Consider the following 10,602-nt stretch of genomic DNA (forward strand, 5'->3'; position numbering starts at 1 on the left):
GCACATGAGCTACACACCAAGCGATAGACACTATCCCTGCTGCACCCTGTCTAGGCAGATGTGAGGTGACAGGTACTGAAACACCAGCAGTCAGTCTCTTAAAACCCCCCAGCACAAGGATTCCCGCCACCTGGCTCCAGGCAGGCACATCACCCTCAACGCAGGTGGGAGAGCACCAAGCAAAGACCCAACCAGGAGCAACGCGCACCATTGCCAGAGCTCAGCCAACAGCACGAGTTCACCCAGGAGAACATCAGCTTTGCCTTTCCCCCTGCACAAGTGGCAGCCACGGCACGAGCCAGATCCGTGGATCCCGCTGCCATTCACTCACTGAAGCTCTGGAGTCTTTAGGGACAGAGTAAACACTGCCCCATCGGTGGTGCCTCCACTCACGCTGGCATTGAGTGCGCCAACGGTGCAGAGGAAGAAAAGGGACTTTCCAGCCTTAGGGTATGGAACAGGAGAGAGGCCACCTCTGCAGCAGGAGGGATGGGGACGGGGAGGACACGGTGGCTGCCCTCCCATGGCACCGTGTGGTTCTTGTGGCCAGGGGACGCTGCGGAAGGCCGGGAGGGATGCACTTTGACCCTGGAAACACACCTGCGGGAAACACCTTTGAAACATTCATTCCCAGAGCAGCAAAGCCTTGAAGGAAGGGGGTCCTATCCCCTGGATGGCTACAAAATATAAAATGAGGTCAGCTGCTGGAAACTCAAGTGGGATTCGGTGCTCAGAGCGCAGCCGGCCACTTTGATGGGAGTGGGAGCAGCGGAATGAGGTGGGATGTGCCCTGTGGCTCTTCCCGGCGCTCAGGTGGGCCAGAAGGGAACAGTCTGCAGTGACAGGCAGGTCTCCCTTCCCTTGCCATAGTTTGTTCACTTTGGCAATTCTTCGTTGCCATTAGTAACACAGGCAAGGAACTATATTTGTTTTGATATGTGATGGCCTGGTGTCCATTGAAGGTGCAGAGGGCCGGAGTGAGTGCCAATCCCGAGAGCTGCCCAGGGCGCCTCAGCTCCAAGCACCGCTTTGGAAAACCCTCTGGAGCAAACTGCTGACAAAAAAATTAAAAATTGAAGAAAAAAATTGAATCAAAAGCCCCACGACAGCCCTCTCGCAGGACTCGCAGCGGGCACGATATTCAGCAAGGGAAAAATTTAGACTAGAAACTGAAAGAAAGAGAGCAGTTTATCTTATATTATGTTACCACACGCTCAAGGGTCAGAAACTGTAGGAGAACGGACCAGGAATGACTAGAGTGGCACAAAATCCAGTAAGGATGGGCCAGGCCATCTCTGTGGCTGTCTGGGCAGAGCAGTGCCCAGCAACAGTGGCCCAGAGCCGGGTTTGGTCCCCGCTGCCTGCACAGCAGCCCCGGCCGCTGCGGAGCTGAGCCAGGCTTTGCCTACACGCATTTGCTTAAGCTGATTTAAAGACACAGTAACACCACACGTAATTATATATCCTCAGCACGATGAATTGGAAATATAAAAGAGAAAACCCATCCTCATTTCAGAAAAAAATTAAAAGTTTGGTGCACACTGGGCAGTGCTGTGATAATCGGTCCCAGCTGCTGGACGACTGGTGTCACTAAAGCCTCACTCGCCCACAACAACCAGGCTTGTCCCCACCAAAGCCCACGAATTTTTAAGGACTGAAAAAGAGCCATTAAGGGACGACAACATTCAAAAACGTCTCTGACAAGGTGCACATCGTCCAAAATCCCACAGGCAGAGCATAGCCTCCTGAGCCCAGGAGCCAGGCTGGCATTCCAGAGCCCAGAGGTTCCAAGGGCAGCTCTGAAGGCCAAACCCCATCAGAGCCTGGGCTCTGACACTTGGAATGCGCTTCCAGACTCAGGTGACAGCGACGGAGCCATTGCTCTCGACAGGCATCACACCGCCTCCAGCCAGTGCCGGGACCAGGACCAGCTAAACCCAAGGGCTAACCAGGGTGATGGAAGTGGCACAGAGGGAAGGAAGGGAAGGAAGGGAAGGGAAAGCTGCTGCAAAAATGGCCAAAAAGATGCAGAGGAGCTGCGAAGGGCACGGGATGCACTGGCCCTGCCCTGGCACTGATCCCCAGACTCCAGGGGACGAGGGTGCTGGGGAGCAGATGCTCTGCGAGAGGAGAAACTTGCTTCGTCTCTATTTTAGCCTGGAAGACCTTTTCCCAGTGCTGCTCTGAACCGGCCTCACCCAGGCTGGGATGAGGGCACCGATGTCGCTCACCGAGGAGCCAGGACCCCTCCCGGTACCGACCACACCGCCGCGGGAGGGCTGGTTTCCTCCCCGGTGAGAGCGGCAGGAAGCGCCGCCTCCTCCGCCCGGTCCTGCCGCTGCCCGGCCATCACCGTGGGCACGGGCGGGGGGACCGGCCGCCCCCGCCGCCCCGCCCCGGCCGCGGGGGGCGTCGGCGCGGAGCGGCACCGCCCCGGCCCCGGCCCGCCCCGAGGCCGGGACCGCGGGGGTTTCGCGGCCGAGCTCCCCGCCCGCGGCACGGCACGTCCCGCTCCCGAGCCCCGCGAGGCCGCGGCACGGCCCACGGCCCCGCGGGGCGGGCACCCCCCCGCCCGGGACACGGCGTCCCCCGCGGCCGCTCCGGGGGTTTCGCCCCGCACCCCGCAGCCCTGCCCGGGGCCAGGCCCCGCGGCGCTGTCCCGCGGCGGCTCCCACAGACCCCGGCTCAACAGTTTGCCCCCGGGGCCGCTCCCCGGCGGAGCGTCCCGCAGCCCCGGCGGTCGCGGCCGGGTCCCCGCGCTGCCGCACCGGGGCAGCCCCGGACATGGAGGTGGCGGCGGCCGCGCTGCCCCCGGGGACGGCTCTTCCGCCACCGCCCGGCGCCCGCCCGGCCGGCACCCGCGGCCGGACCGGCCCCGGGCACGGTGACGGCCGGGGCGGGCTCGGGCCACGCCGCCAAACTCCGCGAGCGCCCGGCGCCGCCGTCCCGCCGCCGCCCCGGGAGCGCCGCGCTCCGCGGCCGCCCCGCCCGCCCCAGGACCCCCGCACCGCCCCGGCAGCGGCAGGTGCCGCCGGTGCCGGAGCCGGAGCCGCCGCGCCGGGCTGGGCAGCGGCACCGCCGCGCCGTCGCGGGGCGGGAGCCGGAGCCGCCGCCGCCCTTCGCTGCCCTCCGCCCGGCGCTGTCAGTGCCCACCGCCCCGCCGCGCCCCCGCCGCTGTCCCGCCGCAGGACGCTGCCGTCCCCCAACCCCGCACCAACCCCCGCGCCGCCCCGCCGCCGCCCCGGGAGTGTCCAGGACCGTTTCCATGGAGACCCCGGCCGGACGGCCAGGAAGAGGTCAGGCCGCCCGCTCCCCCGCCCCGCTTGCCCCCGCCGGCCGTGGGTGCGGGGCGGCGCGGGCCCGGGGTGCCCGGGCAGCGGGGCCGGGGTCCGGCGCGGGGCGGCGCGGGGCGGCAGGCACGCACCTGCTTCCCGAGGCGGGCGGGCGGCGGGGGCGGCGGGCCAGGGCGGGCCCCTGCCCCAGGCGGCGGGTCGGACCCCGGGCGCTGCGAGCGGCGGTTCGGCGGCGACGGCGGCGGCGGAGACACTGGCAGCGGCAGCCGGAGTGTGAGGGCGAGAGCGAGCCGCGGCCGCGCGGGCTGCCGGGAGCCGTAGTCCGTCCGCCGGGGCCGGGAGCCGCCGAGCCACCCCGCGGACTGCGGGTCCCGGCGTGCCGCGCGCCCCGGCCCGCGCGGGGGGGCCGGTCCGGAGAGGGAACGGGCGGGCGCGGGGAGGGAGCGAGGGAGGAGCGCGGGGAGGGAGGGAGGGGGCTCCGCGCCCGGCGCGGCCCCGGGAGGGGCGCGGGGGGGAGGCCGCCGCGCCCGGGGCTCGGCGCGGCACGGAGCGGAGCGGCTCGGTACAGGGGGGAACCCCACGCACACACACGCCCCGCACACACACACACACACACACACACACCCGCCCGACCCCGCGCCGGGGCACCGGCTCCCGCACCGGGGAGCGACGCTCGCTCCGCACCGGGGGAGGAGGAGGATGGAGGAGGAGGAGGAGGCGGCGGCGGGGGCGGGCGCTCGCTCCACGCCCGGGCAGCGTCGGGCGCCCGGCAGCGGGCAGAGCCGGACGGGCAGCGCGCGGCGAGCGCGGCGCACGCAGCCCCGGTGCCCGCAGTCCCGATGTCCCCAGCCCTAGAGCCCTCAGCCCCGGTACCGCCTCCCCGATGCCCTCAGCCTCGTGCCCGCCGCCCCGGTGCCCCCCGCCCGGTGCCCGCCGCCGGGCGCGGCCGCGGGGGGGGTGGGTGTCCCCGAGTCGGTGGAGCGGGCGCGGACCCGCCTGTCCAGCCCAAATGGGCGCAGGGCCCCTGCCCCGGCGACGATGCCGCTGGGTGACCTCCCGGGCCCCGTAACCCCCCTGCCCGATGCCCCGCCGGGCGCGCAGCGCTGCGGGGCGGGGGCGGCCCCGGGCGAGGGTCGAGGCACCTCCCCCACGCCATGCGGGGCACCGAGCGGTACGGCACGGCACGGTGCGGCGGCCGCAAGTTTGTCACCGGCCCCCGCCCGCGGCACCGGGGCCCGCAGGCCCGGAGGCCGCCGCACCCCCCGCAGTGCCCCGCCGGGCCCGCCCCGCACCGTCCCGCACCGCCCCGGCGCTGACAGCCTCGCCCGGCCCGGGGCCGCGCCGCCCTCGGCCCCCGCACGGGCCTCGGAGACCGGCGGCCCCGCAGCGCCCTGGCGCGGCCCCGCCGTGCGGGCACCGGCTGCCCGGCCCGGCCCTGCCCGGCCACGCCGCCCCGGGCCGTGCCGGGCCCCGCGCAGCACCGCCCCGTGCCCGCTCCTTTCCCCGGCCCCTCGCCCCGGCCCCGCCGCCTCTCCGCCCGGCCCCCGCGTACCGACAGCTGGGGGGGCCGCGGGGGTCCCCGTTCCTGCGCGACCCGGAGGGGAGAGCGGGATGCGGCCCCCCCGGCCCACGGCGCGGTGCCTGCGCGGGGACGGGCAGTACCGGCTGGTCCCGGGGCGGGGGGCGCGGGGCCGCCACCTCCTCACCCGTCCCCGTGCGGTGACACCGCGCTCCGGCGTGGAGCGGCTCCGGGGGCGGGCGAGGGCCGGGGGCTGCCCGGGGCCGGGCCCCGCAGGGCTGCGGGGTGGGCTCGGAACAGGGCGGTGCTCCGGTCACCGTGGCCCCCGATACCGCGTGGGCGCCGGGGGACCTGGTGGGTGTCACCGTCCCTTGCCCGTGGCATGCTGCTCAGACCCCCGCGGGCTCCACTGACGATCCCTGTGGCGTCCATGCTGCCCTGATGCTTGTAGGACCTGTTTGCCCCCGCGGTTTGGCCCATGAGATGGTAAAAATCTCTTTTTGGCTCAGCATCTTCCATGGCCAGGGTCTCCGAGAAGTGGGCACGGGCACCAGGGTGTGGCCACCCGCAGCTGGCACATCTGATTGGCACCCACACCCTGGTGTCACCTGCCCAGAGCGTCCTCCGCAGCCTCAACCCCAAACCTTTCCAGTGCCTAAGGAGAGGAAAAAACATCTTACACAGGGATCGAGCTACTATTTTTCTCCAGAAAGGTCGCAGCAGCCTGGGGCAGGAGGTGGCCCCTCACCCCTTGGGGGTGTGGGGGCTTGGGGAGCTGTTTAGGGCAGGGGTCTGTGAGCAGAAGGGTGCTGAGTGTGTGAGGCATGAGATCTGGGAATAGCAGGTAGCACTCTACAGGGTGACAGGGTGAAACATGGGGCTGGCACAACTGTGAGAAGGCAGAGAGCCAGGGCTATGCCGAGGAAGGCCATGAGGGAGGAAGCTCTTCCTGCAGAGGGGGGAATTACTCCACTTCTCCCCATTATATTGTACCTTCTCCTGCAGTTGGCTCCAGCCAGAGTGCAGAGGAGATGCTCCAAGAGGTATTTCAGGCTGGGTGATGGTCAGGATGTGGGGCCGGCACAGCCTGCAATGGGCACATGACCCCAGGTTCATAAGGACCTGCCTTATTTGCATCCTGGTGCAATTAAAAACAGACAGTTTGAGTAACAGCCTCATCCTGCAGCTGCCTCACCCCATCGCTGCAGGAATTGCACCCAGGGATGCACGGTGCTGGCTGGGAGAGTTCTGCATCCCACCATTGTGTCCTCTGACACACCACTGCTTCTGTCCCATTTAATTAAGACCCTTGAAATCTTCAGGATGGGATAATTTGCACCAAAAGGCTTTAAAGGGTGATGCTGAAAAATTCTATGTCTCTTTATGTTCCGGGGAAGTGGGAAAGTTTGGGGGATAAGGTGCTGCCTCCATCAGGGAGTGGAGTTAATCAGACACCAGTCACAGACTAATTGCAAGAAAGGCCAAAAGGAATGATCTGCCACAGCAAAAATATGATGAGGAACCCTCAAGGTAATTCTTCAAGGAAGTCAAGCCAGGTTATACACCATGGAGGGAGCTGGGGGCTCCTTTACCTCCTCTCCATCCTGGGGATATGTCTCACTGGACTCCCCAGCCGTGGGCAGCCCTGGCTGCTGCCTCACCTTGGCATTTCCCCTGTACCACCTTCCTGAGCAGCCACACTCCACAGGTCCAAGGGCACCCATGTGCCCTCCAAGTGTCCAGGGCAGCCCCTGACCTGTGTGTCCCCTGCCTGCTGTGGTTCCCTGGGTCACCAGGGCCTGAGCACTCAGCTCTGACCTGGCCCGCAGCCACTGTTGTTGCTGCTTTTGTCATTACTGCTCCATTTTGTGTCTCTTTTTTATTTATTTTGCCCCTTCCCTCTGGTTTTTGAGTAGGATCCACATCACTCTCCCCTCCCTGAGCCAGAAACTGGAACACGTTGGCTAACACACTCTGCTCCTGCCAGGCTGCAGTGGGGAGACCCTGTCCCTTGTGGGGACCATGTTGGTGCCATCTCCAAGCAGCTGGGCTGGCAGGCCAGGGGATGCAAAAGGGCATCTCCAGATCAGCCAGGATCACAGAGCCTTCTCCTCTGGCAGGATGGTGGCAGCTGATGGTGGCAAGGGTGGCTTGCAGCTCCTGGCACCACAAGAAGAGGGCTGTGGTCATGCCTCGTGTGCTTGCTGCAATGTCACATCCATGTCACCACCCTGGACACCTCGGCTTCCACTGGGAAGGTGGGGTCGGGGCTCAGGAGTCAGGGGAGGGGTGTCCTGTTGGAATTAACAGGGTGTCCATTGCTAGAGGTCTCTCACTGGGTTTCTTGGGACTTCTCTGAAGAAAGATCCTCTGTGCTGCTCCCTGCGAAGTGGTCAGAGCTCAGCTGGGTTTGGTTGGTGCAGTGACACTGGCGAGAGGTGTCACCTCTAACTACAGCCCTTGTCCTCACATGTTTCTTGGGCCATCCCTGCTCAGACAACGAACACTGGCAGCACAGGTGACAGTGCAGGTAGAAGGTGACACTTTGTCAGAGTGGTTGCTTTCTCCTTCCTGCTGGCACCCAGGGCCAGGGAATGGTGGGCAGGGAGGCCACGAGTTCTGGTAGGGATGTGACGGAGACAGGCTCCTGCTTACTGTCCTGCTGTGCAACCCCTCTTCTCCCTGCTCCCCAAGGGATCTGGGACTCAGGAGGGACATGGAATGGAGTCCCACCTCCTGCGTGAGAAACTGGATCTGTTACGAGCTCAGAGGTTGACATTTTGAACCCGGCCGCTGGGGACAAAACAAGGCTGCTCCTGCCTCAGGAAGGGGATTTCACAGATTGAGGTTTTAGGTGGCTTACCCTTGGACCACCCATGGATGCCCCAGGGAGCTTGGGGCTCGTCTCTTTCTCCTTGCGCACTCTGGGCCTCCGTGCTGGCCAGAGAATAGTGGAGAAATGAGGCATCACCCCTGGTGAGCAGCATGGACAGGAGTCAGCAGGCATACATTGCCTCTGCTGCCCTTCTCCTCCTCTACATCCCAGGAGAAGCCCTGGGCTGGGAGGGCACCGCTGATGGATGAGAATGTGGGATAAAGCGGGAAGGAACTGTGTTGTGCCTCCGAGCCACTGGAAGAGCTGGCAGCCAGGGCAAGGGCAAAGTGATGGAGAGAAGGAGGATGCGGTGGGTGAGCAGAGCTTAAGGTGCCAGGGGAGCCCCAAAAATCAGGCATGGAGGCCTCCAGGGCTGACAGGGGTGAGAGGGGTGCCCGCAGTGAGCCCTGGCTCCACTCCAGCCCTTTTCCGCGCAGCAGGAGGCTCCGGAGAGCAGCTGGCTGCGGGCAGAACTGGGCCTGCCCCTGCTCCCAGGCTGCCACGCCAGATTCCTGCTCCTTTAGTATCCGTCCCCCAGCCCTGAACCCCCCAGGTTCGGCCTCGTCAGCCGCCTGGGGCTCCTAATTGTAATGGCAGACAAAGAGCCGGGCTCTGACCGCAGCACTGCGTCTGGCAGCCTGTGCCTGGGGACGCTGGAAGTGCTGCCGGCAGCCCCGGCAGGGGCTGTGTGGGGGCCTGTGGCCCCCCAGGAGCTGGAGGCTGAAATGGCCAGCGATGCCCAAGCCTCAGGCATCACCCTCAGGCTCCTGGCTGCAGCCCCCCACCGCTGATCCCTGGGACTGGCTGTCATGCTCCACAGAGGGATGTGGGAGGACCTGGTTGCTGCTGCTCTGCCATCAGAGAAGCCCCCGCGGGGGCTCCATGTGGCCCTGGCTCAGGGCAGGGCATGGGCAAGTGAGGACGGTCGGGTTGGGAGGGGAGGTTGTGCAGAGGGAACGCGGAGGGAGCTGTAGGAGGGAGGGGCGTGGGGGCTGAGCCAACCCTGCGTTTCCCACAGGCACCGAATGGGCACTGGGTGTGTGTGTGTCCCAGCGTGTGTCCCAGCGGTGCTCCCGTGCTTCTCCCTCCTGTCTCTGCAGCGGGAGCTCCGGGTTTGCCAGAGATCCGCTGTGTGTGGAACGAAAGGTGCCACCTCTGCGGTAGCTGTGCTCAAACGAAGCTGCTATTGTAACACTGGCCAGGGCACACGTACACGCAGCTGCCTGCCAGGAGGACATCTGCCTCTGCTCACCCCCCGGCTTGGCCTCAATCCTGCCCATTGGGGACTGTCATGTCCCCTCTGGGAGGTTTTTGGTGCTGTAGCTCTGCTGGAGCTCGGCCAGGTGTCCCCCAGCTCCCAGATGCTGCTGGTTTGGGGACGGGGTACCTGTTCTCCCCAGGTGTAGGGGTCCAGCACGGTGTCTGCTCCCCACCTGCTGTCCCTGACATCCCATCCTGGCCCCCACGTGCCACTGGGGGAGCTGCAAGGTGACAGCTGGGACAAAGTCATCAGGGGGACACGGGGATTTACCCTCTCCTCCCCAGGCTGGGGACAGGCAGGGACCCGCCACCTCCAGGAGACCCTGAATATGACAGCACAGCCCGAGTGAGCGGGTCCCCACTCGTGAGGGGGACAAGGCTGGTGGCGGCTCCAGCTTCAGGACGTTCGGAGCCGCAGCTGCCGGTGTCCCAGCGCTGTCACCGAACCGATGTGAGGAGCAGTGGGTGACACCACAGGCACCCCGGAGCCACCGAGGGGCCCGGCCACCCGCGTTCCCGGGAATGGCCCCACTGCGGGGTGAGGGTCCCGGCTACAGCATCTCGGCGGAATCTCCGGCTCAGGTTGTGCCGTGCTGGATACGGCATCTCCATGGAAACCCCCGGCTCGGGCGGTGCGGGCTCGGGAGATGCCATCTCCACGGAAACCGCTGCGGCGCCCGGATGCGGCCGGGATGCGCCGGGCACCGGTACCGCGGAGGAGAGATGGGGTGTCGGGGAGCCCTTGGTGCGGGGCGATGGAGGCTGAGAGGCCTGGGGAGCGGGGACCACCCCGCCCCCTGCACAGGAGGGACAGGGAAGTTGGGGGGAGCACTCCTGTGCCTGAAATTCCAAGCCCAAACCTTCCTGCCCTGCCCTCTTCGTCCTACACTGTGCCAGGCTGAGCCTCCCACCTCCATTCGGCCTGGGGGGGCTCAGCCCCTCTCCCACCCCGGGGAGTGGAGCCCGTTCTGGGGAGGACTGTTTCCAACCCATGGGGGCTGAGGGTGTTCAGGGAGATGGAAATCCCCTGACCCTAGTGAGCAAAGGCACAGGGTCCCGGGGATCCTGGGGTGCTCTATGACAGCCCCAGTGCTTGCACTCACATCCCGAGCTTGGGAAGCCAGAGGGACAAGATTTCAGCTGCAGAAACAGCCCAGATGAAATATTTTACAGGTTATTTATAGCCTGCATTAAAAAAAAAATAACAAAAAAGAAACAAAAAACCCTCAATCCCAAAAAGAAACAGCGACCAAAAAGCCTTTTGTTTGTTGATTTTAAATCTGCCTTTTACTCCATCCCGCTCCCACTGGCCTCTCAGGATGGCGGGTGCAGGAGCCCGGCTGCACCGGCAGCTCCACTGCGCTGGAGCAGCCCTTGGGCTCAGGCTCCGGCTCTCCCGGTGGGTCCCTGTCCCGGGGGACCCCGCGGTGGCTGTGCCGCTGCCTCGGCACGTCCCCAGCTCCACAGCAGCCCCGCCGCCCCTGTCCTGGTGCCCAGCGCCCCGCGTGTGCCAGCCGGGCTGTGCTGCCCAGGGCCGGGATTAGCCCCCGCTCCCCGCTGGCACCGGGAGCTGCTCGGCCGCCCTCGCCGCGGCTCCCGGCTCCGTAAGCCCGGCTTTGACGTAGCCCGGAAAGTAGGCCAGTAAGAGCAACCGC

General features: G+C 66.0%; 1 protein-coding gene across 1 annotated transcript; it reads right to left on the reverse strand.

The window, feature by feature from the left end:
• Nucleotides 1-2,227: 2,227 nt before the first annotated feature.
• Nucleotides 2,228-5,244, reverse strand: LOC126637550 (collagen alpha-1(I) chain-like). Its single transcript, XM_050310897.1, has 4 exons — nucleotides 5,000-5,244; nucleotides 4,167-4,934; nucleotides 3,425-3,851; nucleotides 2,228-3,139 (listed from the first exon to the last, which is right to left on the reverse strand). Exons 1-4 carry the CDS (start codon nucleotides 5,242-5,244, stop codon nucleotides 2,228-2,230), a joined length of 2,352 nt encoding a protein of 783 aa, XP_050166854.1.
• Nucleotides 5,245-10,602: the final 5,358 nt, after the last annotated feature.

Source organism: Myiozetetes cayanensis, unplaced genomic scaffold (assembly GCF_022539395.1).
Source record: "Myiozetetes cayanensis isolate MyiCay16 unplaced genomic scaffold, myiCay2020 scf15, whole genome shotgun sequence".
Classification (NCBI taxonomy): domain Eukaryota; kingdom Metazoa; phylum Chordata; class Aves; order Passeriformes; family Tyrannidae; genus Myiozetetes; species Myiozetetes cayanensis.

What these genes read in the sequence shown, in the direction of transcription:
- LOC126637550 (XM_050310897.1), bottom strand. Translation starts at nt 5,244, where the DNA reads ATGGACGCCACAGGGATCGTCAGTGGAGCCCGCGGGGGTCTGAGCAGC. An exon ending in GTGTCACCGCACGGGGACGG is followed by an intron (nt 4,935 to 4,999) that starts GTGAGGAGGTGG and finishes GTCCCCGCGCAG; the next exon opens with GCACCGCGCCGTGGGCCGGG. An exon ending in CCGCCCGCCTCGGGAAGCAG is followed by an intron (nt 3,140 to 3,424) that starts GTGCGTGCCTGC and finishes GGGCACTGACAG; the next exon opens with CGCCGGGCGGAGGGCAGCGA.